The 22,807-nt window shown below is 42.3% G+C and overlaps 2 protein-coding genes across 6 annotated transcripts in view; both read right to left on the bottom strand.

Annotated features, from left to right (window-relative positions):
- Positions 1-750: 750 nt before the first annotated feature.
- On the bottom strand, positions 751-8,025 carry ASCL3 (achaete-scute family bHLH transcription factor 3). Its single transcript, XM_008054563.1, has 2 exons — positions 7,984-8,025; positions 751-1,309 (listed from the first exon to the last, which is right to left on the bottom strand). Exon 2 carries the CDS (start codon positions 1,295-1,297, stop codon positions 752-754), a length of 546 nt encoding a protein of 181 aa, XP_008052754.1. The 5' UTR covers positions 1,298-1,309; positions 7,984-8,025; the 3' UTR covers position 751.
- A 3,234-nt stretch (positions 8,026-11,259) lies between these two features.
- The window catches only part of TMEM9B (TMEM9 domain family member B), a 43,477-nt gene continuing 31,929 nt past the window's right edge, over positions 11,260-22,807 (bottom strand). For all 5 annotated transcript variants that reach the window (XM_021710643.1, XM_008054562.2, XM_021710645.1 and 2 more), the window contains 3 exons: positions 22,065-22,173; positions 19,799-19,933; positions 11,260-12,440 (listed from right to left, as the gene is read on the bottom strand). In XM_021710643.1, coding sequence (XP_021566318.1) covers positions 12,285-12,440; positions 19,799-19,933; positions 22,065-22,173 — 400 coding nt within the window. In that variant the 3' untranslated portion in view covers positions 11,260-12,284. The remainder of the gene's footprint in view (positions 12,441-19,798; positions 19,934-22,064; positions 22,174-22,807) is intronic.

Genomic DNA, 22,807 nt, shown 5'->3' with positions numbered 1-22,807 from the left:
AATGGACAAAACAAGGTGATGACATTAATGATAAATAACAGTTATTATGTGGCAGGCACTGTTGCTGTTCTTGTTTTGTGAAGAGGAACCAGGACATAGAGAGGAGGTAGCAGCATTGAACTTGAGACTGAGGCTGTGTGATTCCAGAGCCACCTTCCTGAACCCTGTCCCAAGACACCCATGCAAGTCCGCGCCCAGGAACAAGATGCATCTGAAACAATTTCAAATGGTTGTATAAGCCACTTCTGCTTTAGCCCCAAGGTGCTTTCCTACAATGACTCCTTGTCAACCTCAAATAAATAAAAATCACCATACTTTTACTTCTGAACCAGGCAGTAGTCAAAAAATAATTATAGATCACCAAACTTGGACAAATTAGGAGAGGTTCACTGTGATTGCTTTGCACGAAGCGTTGGCGGAGTGTGCGATCAGCATTGAACAGTCGTTGGTCACAATTGACATGCTTTTTGGGAGAGAAACTCACCACTGAAACTTGGCCGAGGGAGAAAGGCCAAGGGAGAGGCACAGAGAACTCCAGGGACTCCCATTTGCCTAGGGTTTTGAAAGAAACAAGCAAAGATTCTACTTATTCTACAAAAGGTCATGTTTAGTGCATCTGAACCCAAATATGTACCATCCAGCAGTGGTTAGCATTTGAGCGATTTTCTACCCGCACAGAAATCACATTTAGGAAAAACTATCGAATGATGCTGTAAGAGACCCTGTTTTGTGGAATCACTTGTTTCGTTTCTCAAACGATTCTGAAAATAGGATCAGCATGGCGGCTGGTGGGTGCCGTTATGGAAGAAGCTTTTCCAGAGTTACTCTTGGACTCAGCGCCATCGGGGTACAACAGAGACTGCAGGTAGTTGATGTACTTGATGGCAGCTTTCAGGGTTTCCACCTTGCTGAGTCGTTTCTCCAAATACTCCTCTGGCAGATGATGTCGGAGCTGGGCGTAGCCTTCATTGACACACTTGACCCGCTGCCTCTCCCGCTCATTCCTCTTCCGGATAAAGGCTGGCCCATAGGAATACTCGCACCTTCTGTAATTTGGGTAAGGCAGTGGGAAAGAGAAGGGGCAGGGGTCACCGTAACTTTCCGTGATCAGGGAGTCACTGGAGAAAGGCAGCAGTGGCAGCTCCTCAGAGTAAGAGGGCGGTACCGGGGCCTCAGGGTACAGGTGGAAAGTGACCATGGGGTCCAGGTAGAAGGACCTGGTCCGCGGCAAATGGGTAGACTCAGAGAAGACCGGAAGTTTGTCTGGCAGATTAGAGTTGTTTCTGTTAGCCATCATTTCCTCTTGAACCTGGAAACATAACCAACTTGATTAATTTGGCCAGATCAAAAGAGAAGATAGGATCTCCCTGCTTGGAGATCAGTGGATTTTTGCTTGTTTTTTTTGTTTTTGTTTTTTAAGTTGGAGGCTCACTCTGTCACCCAGGCTGGAGTGCAGTGGCATGCTCACAGCCACTGCAGCCTCGACCTGCTAGGCTCAGGCAATCCTTCCGCTTCAGCCCTCCAGGTAGCTATAACTAAGATGTGTGCCACCACACCTGGCTAATTTTTTTGATTTATTGTAGATACGAGGTCTCACCAAGTTGCACAGGCTGGTCTCGAACTCCCAGGCTCAGGCAATCCTCTTGCCTGAACCTCCCCCAATTTTTTTGATTTATTGTAGAGATGAGATCTCACCAAGTTGCCCAGGTTGTTCTTGAACCCTTGGGCTCAGGCAGTCCCCTCACCTTGGCCTCCCAAAGTGCTGGGATTACAGATTTGAGCCACCACGCCAGCTGGAGATCAATGTTTTAAAGACGTTTCTGCTTTGATGACTAGTTTCTGAACCTATGTGGAAAGCTGGATGGGGTTATAATATTCTGTATGTGGTAAGAGAGGCATTTTGGTGACATCTGAAACAGCATGACTCACCTTGAATCACTTGTGCAGAGTTTCTTCTCCTGAAATTCTCTTCTAGCCCTTGTGAGTATAAGACATAGTCTCAGTCTGGGGAAAATGTATCTTCCATACCACCAGACTGCTTGCTCTCCAAACTCCTCGGATCAAAGCCTTCAGCAAGCAGTAGTATCTAGCCAGAAATGAGTATTTCTTTTCTTCTTTTTTTTTGAGTTGGAGTCTCACTCTGTTGTCCAGACTGGAGGGCAGTGGCATACTCATGGCCACCGCAGCCTCGACCTGCTGGACTCCGGCAATCCTTTCGCCTCAGCCTTCCAAGTAGCTGGAACTACAGGCATGTGCTACCAAGCCCAGCTAATTTTTAAAAATTTATTGTAGAGGTGAGGTCTCACCAAGTTGCCTAGGCAGGTCTCGAACCGCAGGCTCAGGCAATTCACTCACCTCAGCCTCCCAAAGCGCAGTATTACAGGCTGAGCCACCAAGACCGGCTATTTAGGTTTCATTAGTATTTCCACTACTGTTCTTTCTAACCTAGGACTCTATAGTCATTGAGTCACCGTATCATCCTGGCACCATGTGGTTCATGACCGTTTCTCAGTCTTTTTTTTTTTTAGTTGGAATCTTACTCTGTCTCCCAGGCTGGAGTGCAGTGGCATGCTCACGGCCACCACAGCCTCAACCTGCTGGGCTTAGGCAATCCTTCCTCCTCAGCCTTTCAAATAGCTAGAATTACAGGCATGTGTCACCACGACAGGCTAATTTTTTCATTTATTGTAGAGATGAGGTCTCACCAAGTTGCCTAGGCTGATCTCGAACCCATGGGCTCAGGCAATCCTTTTACCTCAGCCTCCCAAAGTGCTGGGAGTATAGGCATGAGCCGTCACGCCCAGCCCAGAAATTGATATATCTACTAATATCTCCTTGTTGTGAATTAGACTGATTTCACATTTACAGTGGTGATATGAAGTTCCTCTTAAAAGTAAATCTACCTGAGTAAAAAAATGTGAATGAACAGAAAGAAAAATAGTTAACCCCACTGCAGTCACCAGGCAAATCCAAATGAAGGACAGACATTCTGCAAATGCCTGGCATATCCATCAAAACTGACAAGGCAAGAAAAAAGCAAGACAAGACTGAGAAACACTGGGTGTGGTGGCTCACTCCTGTAACCTCAGCAGCTTAGGAGGCTGAGGTGAGAGAATTACCTGAGCCTACAGGTTCAAGATCAGCCTGGACAACATAGCGAGACCTCATCTCTACAGTAAATAAAAAAAATTAGCTGGGTGTGGTGACACGTGCCAGTAATTCCAGCTACTTGGAAGGCTGAGGCAGAAGGATCACCTGAGCCCAGCAGGGTGAGGCTGCGGTGGCCGTGAGCATGCCACTGCTCTCCAACCTGGGCAACAGAGTGAGATTCCAACTCAACAACAAAAAAAAGACTGAGAAATAGTCATGAACCACATGGTGCCAAAAAGATATGATGACTCGATGACTATAGAGTCCTAGGTTAGAAAGAACAGTAGTGGAAATACTAATGAAACCTAAATAGCCAGATTCAGTGGCTCAGCCTGTAATCCCAGGCTTTGGGAGGCCGAGGTGAGTGAATTGCCTGCGCCTGCGGGTTCGAGACCCGCCTGGGCAACTTGGCAAGACCTCATCTCTACAATAAATAAAAAACTTGCTGGGCGTGGTAGCGCGCACCTGTAGTTCCAGCTACTTGGAAGGCTGAGGTGGAAGGATCGTCAGAGCCCAGCAGGTCAAGGCTGCGGTGGCCATGAGTATGCCACTGCCCTCCATTCTGGGCGACAGAGTGAGACTCCAACTCAAAAAAAAAACAAAAACAAAACCCTAAATAAAGTCTGGGGTTTAGTAAATTAAAAAAGAAAAATAGTAAGTAAGTAACAGAACAGGTAGAATACAGGTATAGTGATGACCACGAGAGTGTATGCAAGTAACTGAAGTTTGGGAAACACTGACTCACTGCAGTATTCAAACACTTTGGAGGAATTACGAATTAGTTCCTGATCATGCAGCCTCACAGGCATAGCTTTCCTAACTAATACCTGACATGCTGGGCCAAAACTGAAAATAAAAGAAGAAAAGAACCTTGTGCGGTGGCTCATGTTTGTAATCCCAGCACTTTGGGAGCCGCAGGCGAGAGAATTGCCTGAGTCCAGAGGTTCAAGACCAGCCTGGGCAACTTGGCAAGACCTCGTCTCTACGATAAATCAAAAAATTAGCCAGGCATGGTGGTTTGCACCCATAGTTCCAGCTACTTGGAAGACTGAGGCAGAAAGACTGCCTGAACCCAGCAGGTCAAGGTTGCGGTGGCCATGAGTGTGCCATTGCACTGTAGCCTGGGCAACAGAGTGAGACTCTGATTAAAAAAAAGAAAGGAACCCTTTGTTCTTAAATATTCTTAAATATTCACTCTGAGATTCCTTTAAGTGAGAAACTCCCCAATACCTTTAAAATGTAGTCAATTTACCAATTTTTACTTACATAGGATTGTAAATATATTGAGTAAAGTGCATTTATACATAGGTTTTGTTGTTGCTGTTGTTTTTCATGGGACACAAGGATAGAGTATGATAACCCCAGAGGCCCCACACCAACACATTCCCTCTTTGTGAACAAGTCTATGTCTCATTTTTTAAATCACCATTACTTTTTGCCTTTGACTGTAATGATCTAGCCCAACATACTTTACCGGGGAATTGCAGTTTAGTGCTATAGGAAGAGAGCATTTTTCTTTTAGTCATAACACCCTCAGGTTTCAATCTTGGCTTTCTGCCTTCCTAACTGTGTATCCCTGGGCAAGTTTCCAACCTCTCTGAACTTCTGCATCTTTCTGTTCTTTTTCTTTCTTTCTTTTCAGTCAGAGTCTCACTCTGTCGCCCAGGCTAGAGTGCAGTGGCATGCTCATGGCCACCACAGCATCGACCTGCTGGGCTTAGACGATCCTTCCACCTCAGCCTTCCAAATAACTGGAACCACAGGCATCCTTTACCACACCTGGCTAATTTTCTGATTTATTGTAGAGACGAGCTCTCGCCAAGTTGCCCAGGCCGGTCTCAAACCCCTGGACTCAGGCAATCCTCTCGCCTCTGCCTCCCAAAGTGCTAGTATTGCAGGCATGAGCCACCACGCCCAGCTAACTTCAGTGTTTTTCTGTGTCCAAATGAGATATTAACTGTTCTGCAAGGTGTTTGTGAGGATTAAACGAAAAAAAATATATATAGTTGACCTCCATATTCGTGAGTTCTGCATCCGTGAATTCAACCAACTATGGATTAAACATTTTTTAAAGAGTCAAAAGGATGGTTGTGTTTGTACTGAACATGTACAGACCCTTTTTCTTGTCCTATCCCCTAAACAGTCAATATAAAAACTATTCACGGCTGGGCACAGTGGCTCAAGCCTATAATCCCAGTACTTTGGAAGGCTGAGGTGATAGGAATGCCTGAGCCCACAGGTTCGAGACCAGCCTGGGCAATTTGGCGAGACAGCATCTCTACAACAAATCAAAAAATTAGCTGGGCATGGTGGCACATGCCTATAGCTTCAACTACTTGGAAGGCTGAGGCGGAAGGATTGTCTAAGCCTAGCAGATCGAAGCTGTGGTGGTCATGAGCATGTGGTAGCCGTGAGCATGCCACTGCACTCCAGTCTGAGCCACAAGAGTGAGAGTTTGACTCAAAAAAAAAAAAAAAAAAAGAAAGAAATAAAAGATAAGTGACTACTAAGGAAACAGAAAGGGCAGCAAGGGAAGGGGGACGTGGTGGGGAGTGGGAAAGCTTAAAAAAGGTCATGGTGAAACTGGCTGGAAAAAGAGTCAATGCCAGGAAAAGCTCTTCTTAAAAGGGTGGAAGGATGAGATAAGTGGGATAAGTCCAATTAAAAACCAAAACAGAGGAACAGGAAATGAAGGATTCCAAATTACTGACCAAATGACCTAAAATAACTAACATAAAACAAAAGTCTCTGAAAGATTAAAAACTAGCCAAGATTCTGTCAAGAATAAAAAGTTGCTGTGAGAAATGAGTTAGGAAATTCCCTAGGCAAGAATTCCAGAGGGTAAGAGATAAAGAACACACATGGAGAACGGCCAAATGATGGCTCCTGGACATGGAACCTGTGTTATCACGTTTCTGACAACAGCAAAACCTTCTTTTTGCCTACCGCTAACAAACCAGCATTGATGAACTGGAACAGGTTACCACAAAAGTGCAGCAGATGGTATCAAAGCCCAGCACACAAAATAATTACTTTGGGTGTGATTTTATCCTGAAAGATAATTTTTTTTTTTTGAGTTGGAGTCTCACTCTATCTCCCAGGCTGGAGTGCAGCGGCATGCTCACAGCTACCACAGCCTCGATCTGCTGGGCTTAGACGATCCTTCCACCTCAGCCTTCCAAGTAGCTGGAACTACAGGCACGCACCACTATGCTCGGCTAATTTTTTGATTTATTATAGAAACAAAGTCTCATCTAGTTGCCCAGACTGGTCTCGAACTCGTGGGCTCAGGCAATCCTCTCACCTCAGGCTCCCAAAGTGCTGGGAATTATAGGTGTGAGCCACCGTACCTGGCCTCTGAAAGATAATTTAAATAATATCTTAAATCTTGGCCCAGATGAAATCTGAGTAATATGTATGTATATGCCACAGGTCATTAACACTTTCTGGGTTTTAACAATACTTTGCATAATTCTTGGGAAGAGAGCAGAGTGTCTCTGGAGACACTGGCAAGGAGAAGCTTTTTCTGTTGAGCATTTTCAGAAGAAATGAATAAAGCTCAATCCATTGTAGTAGCATTCAAACGTGATCACCTTTTTTTTTTCAAAGAACATTTAACCATAAGGTAACAGAATGAGAGAATGAAAAACTCCAAGGAAGAGAATCAAGAAAAAATGCCTTGTGGAATCTGGATGCACTTATAGGAACGTTATGGTCCAAGTAACGCTCGACCGCTCTCCCTTGATACTGAGGGAACTGGTAGAAAGAAACTAATTTCTGAGTTCCAGTCCACGGAGTAGAGGCAGACTCAAGGTCTTTCTAAAATGGTTCTGCCCACCCTTCAGGCCTTGCAGTCCACTTTTATAGTCCAGAGTTTTGGGGACCTATATGTTAGCCACGTGACCCAGCAGAGCATTGCACAGAACTTAAGTTACAGCTTCATTTTCCATTTAGATAGTGACATTTAGAGTAAAGGAAGTTTACAAGGCCTAAGACATGCATTGCAAAAGTTATGCAAATCACAAGATTTAGGATTGCATTGATACTATATAAGTAAAACCTGTGACTGTGAAGAAAGGGAGTAAATAGGATTCACGTCTTTGGGCATAGGCTGCAGGGAGTGCATAGAAGACAAGGGGACTCAGTAATGTGCTCTGGAATGTGCAGAAGCGCTCAAAACCCTTGCCGTGCCCTTCTCCAGGGGCTGTGGTGATATGGATGGACATTAGCAGGTCTCTGTATCAGGAATTGAGTGCAAGCTTTTAAAAGAAAACCACACAGCTCGCTAGTATTGGGCTCCATGACTCCAGGTACAGGCACAGGTAGTGAACACACCTGTCTTGGGAAAATCTCAGGTTTCTGTCTTAGAGCTCTTCTGGGCAATAAATGATGAGGTTTTACTGATAAAATCCTGAGAAATTCTGGATGCGCTAAGGAGCATAAAAGCTTCAACTTTCAGAGATACAGAAAATATCCAGCATGTAAAAAACAAAAGGCTCCGACTTCCTATGTAATTGAATTAGGGAATATTAGAACGGGAGGAAGCTTAGAAATCCTTGTCTCCAATCCCTTACAGGTTGTGACAAGTTGCTAAGGTTGCAAAGTCAGTAACAGGCAGGGCCCAGAACCTAGGTGTCCTGACTTCCAAACTAAAACTCTTTCCACTCCTCTAGATGACTTAATTGCCAGCAAAATCTGGATCTTTCATTACATAGGCAGTAGTTGGTAGCTCAGGATAATGGAATAACCAGATAGCATTTATCAGCTGTGCCTAGGGGCTTCCTAACCATGTTCTTATTCTCCCCAATGGGCTACTCTGGAGAAGTCTCTTACCTGAGTTTTGTCATCAAGATGCTGTATTTCGGGCTGAGTCAAACTTAACCTGATTTTAGGTTTTTATTTAATAACAATATGCAAAGTAGCTTACAGTTAAACAGACCCGCTCAGTTCTGGTTTAGCTGTTTCTACCTAATATGTAGATATGACAACATAGAACAATACCAGAGGTTTGCTTACAAAACTGGATACTTGTAGCAAATTCTTTTGTTTAAAGAACACCCTGTCCATTCATCTGGACAATATATCAAAATTATTTATGGACAGTGTCTTTTAGTTTCATGATGTGCAAATATTGGTCAATATTCTTTTTTTTTTTTTGAGTCGGAGTCTCACTCTGTCACCCAGACTGGAGTGCAGTGGCCGCTCCCGGCCACCGCAGCCTCAACCTGCTGGGCTCCGGCGATCCTTCCGCCTCAGCCTTCCAAGTAGCTGGAACTACAGGCCTGCGCTACCACGCCCGGCTGATTTTTGATTTATTGTAGAGATGAGGTCTCACCAAGTTGCCCAGGTGGATCTCGAACCCGCGGGCTCAGGCAATTCACTCACCTTGGCCTCCCAAAGCGCTGGGATTACAGGCTGAGCCACCGAGCCCGGCCTGGTCAATATTCTTTTGGATAGAAATTGAGGCTAGAACTAGGAATGTTTTTTTTTTTCGTTAGAGGCAGTCAAGGTCTTGCTGTCACCCAGGCTGGAATACAGTGGTGTAATTACAGCTCATCGCAACCTCAAACTCTTGTGCTCAAGTGATCCTCTCACCTTAGCTTCCTGAGTAACTAGGACTACAGATGTATACTACCATGCCTGGATGATTTTTTAAATGTCTTGTAGAGATAAGGTCTCGCTATGTTGCTCAGGCTGTTCTTAAACTCCTGGCCTCAAGTGATCTCCCTACCTTGGTCTCTCAAAGTGCTGGGATTACAAGTGTGAACCAGCACATCCAATAACATCTTTTTTTTTTTTTTTTTTGAGTTGGAGTCTCACTCTGTCACCCAAGCTGGAGTGCAGTGGTACGCTCATGGCCACCAGAGCCTCGAACTGCTGGGCTCAGGCAATCCTTCTGCTTCAGCCTTTCAAGTAGCTGGAACTACAGGCATGCACCACCATGCCTGGCTACATTTCTTTGATTTATTGTAGAGACGAGGTCTCACCAAATTGGCCAGGCTGGTCTTGAACTTGTGGGCTCAGGAAAACCTCTCACCTCAGCCTCCCAAAGTGCTGGGATTATAGGCATGGGCCACCGCACCCAGCCCAACAACATCTTTTTTTAAAAAATAGCCATTTTATTTATTTTTCTTAGACTTTATTTCTTGACGTGGTTTTAGGTTCATAGCAAACAGGATAGAGCATTCCCATGTACTCTGCACCCACACTCGCACTGCCTTCACCATTGATGTTCCACATCCTAGTTGTACCTTTGTTAGAACTGATGAATCCACATACACACATCATCACCCCAAGTTCATAGTTCACGTCAGAGTTCACTTTTGGAGCATATTTACTTTCTATGGGTTTTGACAAATATGTAAAGACATGTATTCACCACTGTAGAAAATGTACAAAATGGTTTTGCTGCCCCACACATCTTGTGCTCTGCTTTTTCATCCTTCTTCCTCCCTAACCCCTAGAAATCAGAGGGGTTTTTTTTTTTGAGTCATAGTCTCACTCTGTTGCCCAGTTGAGCCTTCTGCCTCAGCCTTCCAAGTAGCTGGAACTACAGGCACGTGTCACCATGCCCAGCTAATTTTTTTTTTTTTAATTGTAGAGACAGGGTCTCGCCAAGTTGCCCAGGCTGGTCTCAAACCTCTGGGCTCAGACAGTCCTCTCAGCTCAGCCTCCCAAAGTGCTGGGATTACAGGTGTGAGCCACTGACATTATTTTTGAACATTGAACCAGACTTGCATACCATGATAAATCCCACTTGGTCATGGTTAAACTGAAATATTTTATTTTGTTATTACTATTTTTTTAGAAAGCAGGATTTACTGAGAGGACAGAAAAGCTCCCATAGTGGGAGAGGACCCAAAGGGGTTGCCTGAAATATTTTAATATGCACAATAAAAATCAATAATTTTAGGTTAGATGTGTGGGTGTTAAAAAAACTGCTTTTTGATCTAAAAATCGACCTTCCATATGACCCCGCAATCCCTTCTGGGAATATACCCAAAGGAACTCAAATCGTTCTATGAAAAAGATACCTGCACACATGTTTGTTGCAGCATTATTCACAATAGCAAAAGCATGGAACCAACCATGCTGCCCATCGAAAGAGGACTGGATAAAAAAATATGTGGTACATGTATACGATAGAATACTACGCAGCCATAAAGAAAGAGAAAATTATGAAATTCACAGCAACTTGGATGGACTTAGAGTCAATAGTACCAAGTGATCTATCACAGAAGCAAAGAACTGAGTACCACATGTTCTCACTCATAAGCAGACCTTGAACAATTATCATAATACTGTAAGAAAGGGATTGGCAGTAGTGGGAAACTACCAGGGGAGGGAGGGGGCACTTCATCAACAAGGGTACCTGCATAATGACCATTTGTATACCTAACTCTGAACTGTACCCCACATTTATTTTTTGAGTTGGAGTCTCACTCTTGTGGTCTAGGCTGGAGTACAGTGGTACACTCATAGCCACGGCAGCCTCAAACTGCTGGGCTTAGGTGACCCTTCCACCTCAACCTTCCAAGTAGTTAGAACTACAGATGCACACCACCCCGCCTGGCTAGTTTTTGTGATTTATTGTAGAGACAAGGTCTCCCCAAGTTGCCCAGGCTGGTTGCGAACCCATGGGCTCAGGCAATCCTCTCACCTCAGCCTCCCAAAGTGCTGGGATTACAGGCTGAGCCACCATGCCCAATCTTATACTCCACATTTTTTTAAAAAGTATAATTAGTTAACACATGGGGGAAAAAACTCCTTTTTTTACTAACCTCCTATTAACAGCTCCTAAAACTTCAATCTTATGAATTTAAATGTAATTTAATTCTAATACGCATCTTGCCAATTTCTTAAAACAAGCTCTCTTCCAGGAATTTTAAATTTCTCAATTTATCTAAGTATTTGGATGCCTTTCAGAGACCTAAGGATCCATACATTTTCTCTCTCTCTCTGCATACGTACACACAGATAACTCAGTACCAATGTGTTATTAGATTGGTATAAAAAAGTAGGCTCACAACAGGGTACAACACGTCTTTGTATCTTCAATCTTATCATACAGCAAAAGAGGGACAAGAAAAAAGCGAGGAGACATAGATATATATTGATAGATGTTTCAAAAATTATTTTTATTGTTACATTCCAAAGAGGACATAGGAAGAAAAAATCCAGTTATCCAATAACTGTTACACCTTTTAGAGAGAGGCACCCTAAACCCTAGTCCTAATTCAAAGCTGCACACACTAGAGCTGAAACAGCTGCCTCTTAACACAACCGGAAATACTGACAAATGTGTGTATGTTATCAATCCAGGGAGGCTTGGGTTTAAAAGAAAGTTTCTTTATTGCAAGTGTCCAAGTCCTTAGGATTTGTCCTTAAAGATACTAGAAGAAGATGAGAAAGACCACACACACCAAGACTTGTTTAGTCTTTAGAGTCAACTAGCAAATGGCCAGTTTGTTCTAGGATGCATTGCATCAGACATCAGTACATGAAGAAAATATGCATTCTGTGAAGTGCCTCCAGGCATTTCAGATCCAGTTTATCATCAAGTGCAGCCCCAAGCCAACCAGATACCACAGATAACAGGGTCAGTGCAGAAGTCAAATGGGCAAGTCAGCACTCGGGTGAGGCTGGCACACTGCAAAATGTAAATGAAACTTGAAAATAGAGGGTAAGGTCTATTTACAAAAGTTTGTTTAGTAAAGTGACTTGAAAAAAGTTGGTAAGCACTTCCCAGGCATCCCTCCCCGCACCCACCAGGAAAACAAAAAACCCTGAAAATTATCTTGAAAATCAAGTTAAAACTGTGTGGTGAAAAAGAGAGTGCCTGTTCCAGGTAAAGGACTTCAAGATAATTTACAGGCAGATTTATTTTTATTAGTAAAAGTCACAAATAGGAAAAGGTTTATTGGCTGACTTTGAGTTGTGTGCTTTTAAAAATGTTTCTATTAATACATTAAACAAGAAAACAACACCAAGCATGTTTTTGCTTCCAGTTTTGAATCTTCCAGCAACAGCTGGTGAAATCAATAGGATATTAAAACAAAACCCAAGAAAACTCAGTCAATTATTTCCAGTTGTCTGCCTTGTTTCTTTCCAGTCACCTTGAATGTGATTTCCAATTAGCTGAGGACAACATGACGGTCAAAGACAGATTTTCGCTGCTCTTGAACTTGAAGCTTCCAGCGCTGCTGGGCATATTCTACCTTGTTCAGCACGTTGGCTCGGCTGCGGGAGCGGGCCAGCACATCATGGGCGTTTGCAAAAGGCTGGTGATCCTAAAAGTTCAGGAAAGGAGACCATCAGAAATGGCATAGTAAGTGTAAAACACACAAAACAGCAGCCAAACTGCCACAGAGACAGAAGCAGGTGAACTTTTCTTTTTTTTTTCAAGTTGGAGTCTCACTCTGTCGCCCAGGCTGGAGTGCAGTGTCATGCTCACGGCCACCCCAGCTTCAACCTGCTGGGCTCCGGCGACCCTTCCGTCTCAGCCTTCCAAGCAGCTGGAACTATAGGAATGTGCACAGGTGAACTTTTCAAACAGCATCTATTCAGCTGAGCGCTCCCAGGCACTCAACTATCAGAAGCAGAATGATCTCAACTATAGAAACAGGTGGTTCAAGCTGGACACGATGGCACATACCCGTAATCCTAGCACTTTGGGAGGCAGAGGCAAGAGGATTGCCTGAGCCCAGAGGTTCGAGACCAGCCTGGGCAAATTGCCAAGACCCCATCTCTACAATAAATCAAAAAATTAGCCGGGTGTGCTGGCACATGCCTGCAGTTTCGCCTATTTGGAAGGCTGAGGTGGAAGGATCACCTGAGCCCAGTAGGTCGAGGCTGTGGTGGCCGTGAGTATTCCACTGCATTCCAGCCTGGGTGACAGAGTAAGGCTCCAAGTTAAAAAAACAAAAAACAAAAAACAGGTGGTTCAGGAAACGTAAGTGATGAAGGATATTTGTGAAACGTTCCCATAGATCAGTACTTCCAAAGATATTTCCCTTAAGAAGTGAAGTCCAAGCCAAAAACTGGTTATTTGTGATAAAGAGAAGTTTTCCCTGATTGGTAAGAAAAAGAAAATCTACTTTCATGTTAATATCTCCATGTAACAGATATGGAAAGTGGGGTCTTTTCTTGCTTGATTCAATACTATGCAGCTAACCCCTGGCAGGGGAAAGATCTGCCTTTTAATTTCCTGGTTCCATTATATTAAAATTGTTTACTTGTCAACTTGGGGCCACATTCACACTGGAAGGTGAGTTGACGGAGTCTTGTTTGGTTTTAATCTCTCTCTATGCCTCGACTAAATGGACTAGTTTCTAAACGCTTTCTCATTTCCCCCTTTCCCCAATCTGCAATGAAAAGAGACACAGTTCAATGCTACAATTGCCCTCTATGACCGAGGATGATAAGAAATTATTTACTTTATAATCACTATTTGACAAAGACTTGAATCTTTCATTGCTTTGCTGAGCACCCAGTGGCTTCCATGTAAGTTGCTGCCTTAGGAAAGAGGCTACTGAAGGGTTACCCAGGTGTCTGTGTAGAAAACCAACCTATCCTGGTCAAAGTGAACCAATGCAACTGGATGTTTGTAGTCATTACATAGGAAACTGCCATGCTGATCTATCTATGAATGAGATATATAAACACAGCTGTCTAAATGACAAGAAGCATTCAGTAGTAATTTACTGCTTTTGTTTGCCTTTTCCTTGATCTCTTTTTCCTGAATACCATGTTAGCAAATCTTCTAAATGTTCCAGCCTAAGATCCATGTCACAGGTTGTACCTCATAAACTAAGTTTTGTCTCTAGGAAGGAAAAAACATTGTTTTGCTGTGCATGTTTGAAAAGGCTTTACTGTATACCCAAGGCAGGAGTCAGCATGCTATGGAAAGCTATACACAACCACAGAACTATATATATAACTGTAACTGTCTGGTATTAGAACACCTGCCTTGTTTTCATAGCAAGACATGTACACAATGTCTGTATTTGAAAGACTTCAAAGAGTTTTCTATAAAGAATTTTTCCTTGCTTTCTTTACCAAAATTCTCTAAACTTTTTACCTAATTAAGGCAATGGCTTGTACAAATCCCTAAACCCAATTTATTTAAAAAACAATTTTTTTAGACAAGGTCTCACTATGTTGCCCAGGCTAGATATTAACTTAATTTTTATTTTTTAAGAAACAGGGACCTAGCTATGTTGCCCAGGGAGGAGTGCAGGCCATGGGTCAGGTTATTCACAGGCCATGATCATAGCTCACCGAAGCCTCAAATTCCTGGCCTCAGGTGATCCTTCTGCCTCAGCCTCCCAAGGAGCTGGTACTACAGGCTATTTTACAATTCTTTCTTCCTTTCTTCCCGCTCTCCCTCCTTCCTTCCTCCCTCCCTCCCCAGCCCTTCTTTCTTTCTCTCTCTGTCTCTCTTTCTTTTTAAAAATAGAGACAGGGTCTTCCTATGTTGCCCAGGCAGGTCTCAAATTGCTAGCCTTAAGCAATCTTCCTGCCACAGCTTTCCAAAGTGCCGAAATTGCAGGTGTGAGCCACCATGTCTGGCCTATTTTTGTTTTTATTTATTCATTTTTGGAGTAGGAGTCTCACTCTGTCACCCAGGCTAGAGTGCAGTGTCATGCTCATGACCACCGCAGCCTCGACCTGCTGGGTTCAGGTGATCCTTCTGCCTCAGTCTTCCAAGTAGCTGGAACTAAAGGAGTGTGCCACCACGCCCAGCTAATTTTTTGATTTATTTTGAGACAAGGTCTTGCCAAGTTGCCCAGGCTGATCTTGAACCCCTGGGCTCAGGCAATCCTCTTGTCTCGGCCACCCAAAGTGCTTGGATTACAGGCATGAGCCACCGTGCTTGGCCTCAAAATGTTTCAAAGGTGTAAGAAAAAACACTTTAAAAAGAGAAAGGCTGGCTGAATGCAGTGGCTCATGCCTGTAATCTCAACACTTTGGGAGGCCAGAGCGAGAAGATTGCTTAAGCCCAGGAGTTTGAGACCAGTCTAGGCAACATAGCAAGACCTCGTTTCTACAAAAAATAAATAAAAGATTAGCAGGGTGTGGTGGCATGTGCCTATAGTCGCAGTTACTTGGGAGGTTAAAGTGGAAGGATCCCCTGAGCCTGGGAGGTTGAGGCTACGATAAACCGTGGTGGTGCCACTGCACACCAGCCTGGGTGACAGAGACCCCCAACTCAGAAAAAAAAAGGAAGAAGGCTAAAGTTTTGTAGGATTACTTGATTTCCCTTAAGGAAATAATCTGACCCAACATAATTTAACAAATTAGTGCAAACACTAAAACTCAGCTTGCTTAACCTTGACTTAGTGTTAAATCTTCTCAAAACACAAATTTTGGTCAGGCAGATTAAAATGACACTATAGGAGTATGGTGCTTCATTAAACTTGTATATAAAATATTATCCTCTGAGTCAAACACCAGAGAGGGAAAAATATTACCACCATTGGTTTGTTATGACACAAACAATACAGGGAAGAAAGATGTACTTTATCAGTAGGGCGCCTCTCAGTTTCATAGTCCTGTATTCTACCCTTCAAGGTGGGGGAGAAAAGTCTTCTTAAGGAACAAATTCAAAAGACTAAACAAGCCAGTTAATCCTTTTGGCCTGTTCTCCACCCATCAGAACAAGATTGAACTAGCTACTCATGGTCATGGATGCTGGGAGAAGACAAAGAGAGATTTACCCTTCTTATATATTTGTTCTTTTTACACCTGATAAAGTTAAAATAAATACAAAACATGTTTTAATGTAATGCTTTGATAATAGTGATGATGTGTCATGTATATATAATACAGTATTTGCGTGAGCTTCTTAACTATTTGTACTAACTTTTATTTTATTTAAAATGTCTACACTGAACAAAAATGGAAAAAATGATAACTGAGAATTTAACAAAAGTATTTTTTTAAGTACATGAAACAGTGAAAAACCCACATCTTGGATAAGCAACAATTGTAGGAATTTATTTTAATTTTTTATTTATTTTTATTTTTTAGAGACAAGGTCTCACTCTGTTGGCCAGGCTGGAATGCAGGCACAATCATGGCTCACTGCAGCCTTAAACTCCTAGGCTCACATGATTCTCCTGCCTCAGCCTACCAAGCAGCTAGAACTACAAGCGAGTGCCACCACACTGGTTAATTTTTAAGTTTTTTTGTAGAAATGGAGTCTCGCTATGACACCTAGATGATATTGAATTCTTGCCTCAAGCAATCCTCCTGCCCCGGCCTCCCAAATTGCTGAGATTATAGGCATGACCCACTGTACCAGGCCAATTGTAGGAAGTTTAATTTAACTTCTTTTTGTACAGAGTTGTTACTATAAACTCACAGCTGTGGTCAGACAGCCTCTCTCCCCAGAATCAGTTTAACAGATATCCAAGAGTCAGCCAGGACTGTCAGTGACAACATTCCCAAATGATCAACCTGCAGGCAGAATCAATCACTGCTGAGCAAAAGATACTAAGCATGTGACCCCACCAATAAAATGCCTACCCTACATGTTTTCATCTGTACATCTGTACACTCATTTCTTTTATGTTTTGTGTATAATATTGTCTACTTCTTAAGTCAAGATCAAATATTTAATGCTGTAAAAGATGTAGTTTAAGTCAGACTTTCAACCTATGTGTCCATAATGAAAATGGTTTATGTGGCCTTTGAGGCACAACATTTCCATATGTCAGTAGTTGAGAACTACTACTTTGCCCCCCCCCCGGGACATTTGGCAATGTCTGTGGACATTTTTTATTTTCATGACTTAGATGGAGGGGGGCTGCTACTGGTATCCAGTGGAGAGAGGTAAGGGATGCTACTAAATATCTTACATCGAACAGGACAGTCTCCTAGAACAGAGAATATTCAACCCCAAATGTCTATAATGTCAAGGTTGAGAAACCCTGAATATGTGGATGAAAATTAGCAATGTTAGCAGTAACTGAGACTCTAACGCTCCTGGACAGGAGACACAACCTCCTATCCTTCTAGTTCTCTCACCCACTGGCCTCAACATGTCTGATTTTTTTGTTGTTTTTGCTTTTTTTTTTTTTTGAGTCATATCTCACTCTGTTGCCCAGGCTGGCGTGCAGTGGCACACTCACGGCCACCACAGCCTCAACTTGCTAGGATCAGGCGATCCTTCTGCCTCAGCCTTCCAAATAGCTGGAACTGCACCTGGCTAATTCTTTGATTTATTGTAGAGACGAGGTCTCACCAAGTTGCCCACGTTGGTCTCAAACACTGGGCTCAAGCAATCCTCTCACCCTAGCCTCCCAAAGTGCTAGGATTACATGTGTGAGCCACCGTACCCTGCTTGATTTTTTACCACATTAGATCTACAGTCTTATTTTTTCTCCTAGCCTATCAATCCCCTTCTAAGAATTCTTTAAAAATAAACATGTTTCTTACTTGAGTAAAAATAAAAGGGGAAAACTTTTAGTCATTTCTTTCTTTTGTTCTTTTTTTTTTTTTTTTTTAAGATACATGGTCTTGCTCTGTTGTCCAGGCTGGAGTACAATGGCGAGATCATGGCTCACTGTAAACTCAAGTTCTTGGGCTCAAGTGATCCTCTTGCGTCAGCCTCTCAAATAGCTAGGAAAACAGGCATATGCCATCATGCCTGGCTAATTTTTAAAAACATTTTTTGTAGAGATGGGGTCTTGCTATTTCCCAGGCTAGTCTCGAACTCCTAGCCTCATGTGATTGCTCTTTCTCAGCCTCCCAAAGTGCTGGGATTACTGGTGTGAACCACTGTGCCTGGCCAGTCATTTCTTTTACATGTCTGTTTCTATTTTATTTGTATCTTTATTCCTAGTACCCAGTACAGTACCTGATATAGAAAAGTTAACTCATTATGTTTTGGTTGAATTATAAAAAGAATCAAGGGAAAGAGGCAAACAGAGGTGTTTTTAGGAAAGTTCCTGACTAAAAAAATTAAATCAGCTGGGGTCGGTGGCTCAGCCTGTAATCCCGTGCTTTGGGAGGCTGAGGTGAGTGGATTGCCTGAGCCTGCGGGTTCGAGACCCGCCTGGGCAACTTGGCGAGACCTCATCTCTATAATAAATCAAAAACTTAGCCGGGCGTGGTAGCGTGCGCCTGTTGTTCCAGCTACTTGGAAGGATGAGGAGGAAGGATCACCGGAGCCCAGTAGGTCGAGGCTGCGGTGGCTGGGAGCGGCCACTGCACTCCAGTCTGGGCGACAGAGTGAGACTCCAACTCAAAAAAAAAAAAAAAAAAAATTAAATCTTGCCCAAGTAAGTTCAGAATTCGTAATCGATGTTCATGAGACAACAGTACATTGATCAAAAAGTAGGCTTTGTTTGTAGTTATAACCCAGGGCATCCAGTCAGGATGCCCTTTCCTGTCTTTTACTAACAGGACCACAGCCATTCTAGAGTGAAAGGAATTTTGGCTATGGTTGGCAAGGGCTCACTCTCAGTTTGACTTTTGCAATTGATTCTTAAAACTATAAAGTACTGAATTTTATCTATTTTAAGGAACATAGTCCAATAAAATAATCCAAAAGAAAAAGTCATTTCTAAAAACAAAATTAAATCTAATAATGAAATAATGGAAAATTCAGAAACAGCCCCAAACAGGATAATGATAAAACAAAAAACATAATTATCTAAGCTATACTGAATAAAAAGTTTGTGGACTATGTCAATTTCTGGACACTCTGAATAAAGTTGAATTAAAGCAAAAAGGAGACTATGAAACAATTTATACACTGTTTATGCCAACTATATGTACAAATAAAAATGTGTTTTAAAGATAGGAAGAGAATATGGAGTGATGGTTTTATTTTTCTCTAGAGTTAAAGATCACAGATTTTTTTTTTTTTTTGAGTTTGAGTCTCATTCTGTCCCACAGGCTGGAGTGCAGTGGCATGCTCATGGCCACTGCAGCCTTCACCTACTGGGCTCTGGCGATCCTTCCACCTCAGCCTTCCAAGTAGCTGGAACTACAGGCATGCGCCACCACGCCCAGCTAGTTTTTTTATTTATTGTGAGATGAGGTCTCGCCAAGTTGCCCGGGCTGGTCTCGAACCCATGGACTCAGGCAATCCTCTCACCTCAGCCTCCCAAAGTGCTGGGATTATAGGTGTGAGCCATAGCGCCCAGCTACAGATTGTTTTTTTTAAGCAGTAGAAAAAAAAAAGAAATATGAAACATCAGCAAGTTATCACGTTGTACTACATTAAGAAAAGAATGTCATAATCTTCACATTTCCCTTCACTAAAACCTCTTTGTCTTCTAAAATACATGGTGACACTGACAGGAAAGGTGTTTCAGGCAGGAGCCTGGGAAGAAATCTCAGACACTTTTCTCAATATAAATGGGGAAAGGCAATGAAAATCATGTCCCTGGTTCTGAAGGCAAAGCCTTACAAAGCAGCTTACCAAGGATCTTCAGCTTAAACCACCACCACCATGGCTCTATAGAGTGATTTCCCCATGAAGAGATCTATATGAAAGTTAGAACTATCTTTAGCTACTCTAGTTGAGGATATGCTTCAGCAGGTGAATGTCTGTGTGTGATGGTTTTTCATCTGCACTTCACAGCAGGTGCTGACAGAGATGGCCATGAGCAGCGAGGGCAGGCTGAGAACTTACCCCAACATCATCATCACTCTGTATCAACTGTGAGTGTCCAAAGAGGCGCCTCTTCAGTATGGGCTCAACCAGAGTAAGATACACCATGTACAGAAGCAGAAGGCCCAAAATGGAGAGATAAATTATGATGGTAACCTAAAGGAAATTGAAAATAAGTTACATCTCTGTTCAAGACAAGAAATCAGAATTTTGTATGACAACAGTAAAGCAGACTGATGTATCTGCTAAGCACAGAGGATTTCTATACAAACCAGATAGCAACATAAGAAACAAACTAAACTCTTCACCAAAGTATTACTGAAGAGGAAAGAAAGCATTCTATCTTTGGGATCTTTTTGCAAGTCTTCAAAATTCCACCTTCAGCTACTGCTAACCACTTGTCACCACTACTAGTACGGTAGTTTCCTTTTTTCAGCTGAACACAGTGTCCTAGATTCAGCAGTACTGCTGCCAAAACAACTTAAGCCCCAACAGCAAAAGTAATTCAACAGAATACTCTCTTATATCAATTTAGATAGACAAAGTACTTTCTGGGTCGGCGACTTTCTTGAGATCTTAGTGCACGTATGAACAAAAAGTACAGTGTGACACACCCATCAGAATGACTATAATAAAATGGCTGTCAATGATGTGGAGAAAGTAAGCCCTCCTTCATGTGCTGCTTATGGGAATGACAAATGGTACCACTTAGGGAAACAACGTGGAAGTCTCTTAAAAAGTTAAACATAAACTTACCAGTTTAAGGAATTTATCCAAGAGAAAGGAAAACATATACCCAAAGATATGTGTGTAGATATTTGTGACACTATTATTAATAATAGCAGAAATCCAGGAGTAATCCACATGTTCAGCCACTGATGAATGGTCATATAATGAAATACTACTCAGAAATAAAAAGGAATGAAGTGCACGCCATCACTTGGATAGACATCGAAAACATTGTATTAACTGAAATAAATCAGTCACAGAAGGCCACATACTGCATGACTCTGAATATGAAATGTCTAGGCATGTAGAGACATAAAGTAGAAGAGGGATTGTCTGGGCCCGGGGTTGTGAATGGGAGTTAACTGTAAATAGCATGAGGGATCCTTCTGGAGTGAGAGGAATGTAGTTGGGGTTTTTTTGAGTTGGAGTCTCACTCTGTCACCGAGGCTGGAGTGCAGTGGCCGCTCCCGGCCACCGCAGCCTTGACTTGCCAGACTCAGGTGATCCTTCTGCCTCAGCCTTCCAAGTAGCTAGGACTACAGGTATGCACCACCATGCCCGGCTAAGTTTTTGATTTATTGTAGAATGAGGTCTCACCATGTTGCTCAGACTGGTCTCGAACCCCTGGGCTCAGGCAGTCCTCTCGCCTCTGCCTCCCAAAGTGCTGGGATTACAGGCTTGAGCCACTGCGCCCGGCTGAGAGGAATGTTTTAGAAGTTGTTTCAACAAGTTGTTTTAAATGTACTAAAATTTATAGAACGAATACTTACAATGAGTTATTTTTAGGGTACATAAATTGTACACTTAAAAAAAAATAGTCCAGTGAGGATTTCTCTCCAGTATAGCACCCTGTTGGAACAGGAACACTCCCACAGAGTCAATCACAGCAGACATCTTTGTGACTATTAGAACTGGCTACCCCAAATTCAGATTTTCCACAAGGCTTTTTTTTGGGGGGAAAGGAATGGGAAGTGTCATGTAAAAAAAAAAATTGGAAGAACCATAGCCACTATAATAAAGTAATTGAACTCTCAGAGATCCAAATGGTAATGAGAGTCATCTATATTCCATTTCCTACAGGAAATGAAGAAGAGACATCTTAAAATCCAGAATTGATGTTTCTAGAATAGCTGCTATATATAAATATACTCATATAATATATACTTGTATGTGTATATATATGTAGCAGCTATATATATACACACACGCACCTCTTTGGACAGACACACACATATATGTGTATATATAAATTTTTCAAAGGTTTGGGAAGGCAGGGAGAGGAGGGCTTAAACACACTGCTCTCTCACTAGCCTTTAGTGCACATAGCCCACAGAGAAGCTAGGATAACTTTCTGGAATATGCTAATTACACATAGGGCAATTTTGTGCCATTTCACATATCTATCTAACATATCTGAATTAATCCACAAAATATCTCAGTGAGGCAGGCAAAGAATAGGCCCATTATTCCTTTTGGGGCAAGGGTCCAAAATCTTCTGTCTTGTCTAGAGACTATCCAGAAGCAGAACAGATATCTTTATCTCTCTGTATATTTTTACCTTGATTGTGACAGAGCTTCTTTCCTCATATTTGCATTCACAGCGTAGACAGTATGCTTCTACGTCAGGCCCCCGCACAGGCATGGGGTCTACAACATGAAGGCAATCACTGAAAAATTAAAAATAAAATATTGCTTAAGCCTGGCTGGATGTTCTTCTTGTACTGATCAGAACTTTCCTGAAATCCAGAACAATCACTGAACTTGCCCAATGAAAAATATAAGGAATAAGTAAGAAGGCAAAGTGAAGTAATTTCCTCTCTCAATATCAGCATTTTGGTTAAGATTTAACCATTTAATAAACCAAAAGACAGACAATAGTATCTGTCTATTTTCAAAGTTGTTACTGTTAAGTTACAAAAATCCACCTGAAAAATTTCAAATGGGATACAAAACTACTTAAAAAATCAAGTCATATTTAAACTTGCTCAGTTACCAAGCAAAACCACTTTAAAGGGTTTAAAGTGACATGGGGCATTGTAAATATAAGTGTATCTTTTTTGTGAATTAACTAACATCATCCTTAACTGTCACAGTGTGGTATATGAATGACTTATCATATTAAACAAAGTGCTAAATTCCAAAACTCTGAAAACTGAGCACTCAGAGGCATACACAGTAAGAAACAATCACTTTTTTAATGAGCAAAAGTCCATTGAAAAAGCAAGGAAAAGAAGTATTAGTACAATACATTTTTTTTTTTTGAGTTGGAGTCTCACTCTGTCACCCAGACGAGAGTGCAGT

This window comes from Carlito syrichta, unplaced genomic scaffold, assembly GCF_000164805.1.
Source record: "Carlito syrichta isolate Samal-C Ts95f unplaced genomic scaffold, Tarsius_syrichta-2.0.1 Scaffold296499, whole genome shotgun sequence".
NCBI classification, from domain to species: Eukaryota; Metazoa; Chordata; class Mammalia; order Primates; family Tarsiidae; genus Carlito; species Carlito syrichta.
The sequence above is the reverse complement of the archived record's forward strand: the minus strand, read 5'-3'. Positions and strand labels throughout refer to the sequence as shown.

Coding starts and splice junctions, on each gene's coding strand:
- ASCL3 (XM_008054563.1), bottom strand. CDS start 1,297: ATGATGGCTAACAGAAACAACTCTAATCTGCCAGACAAACTTCCGGTC.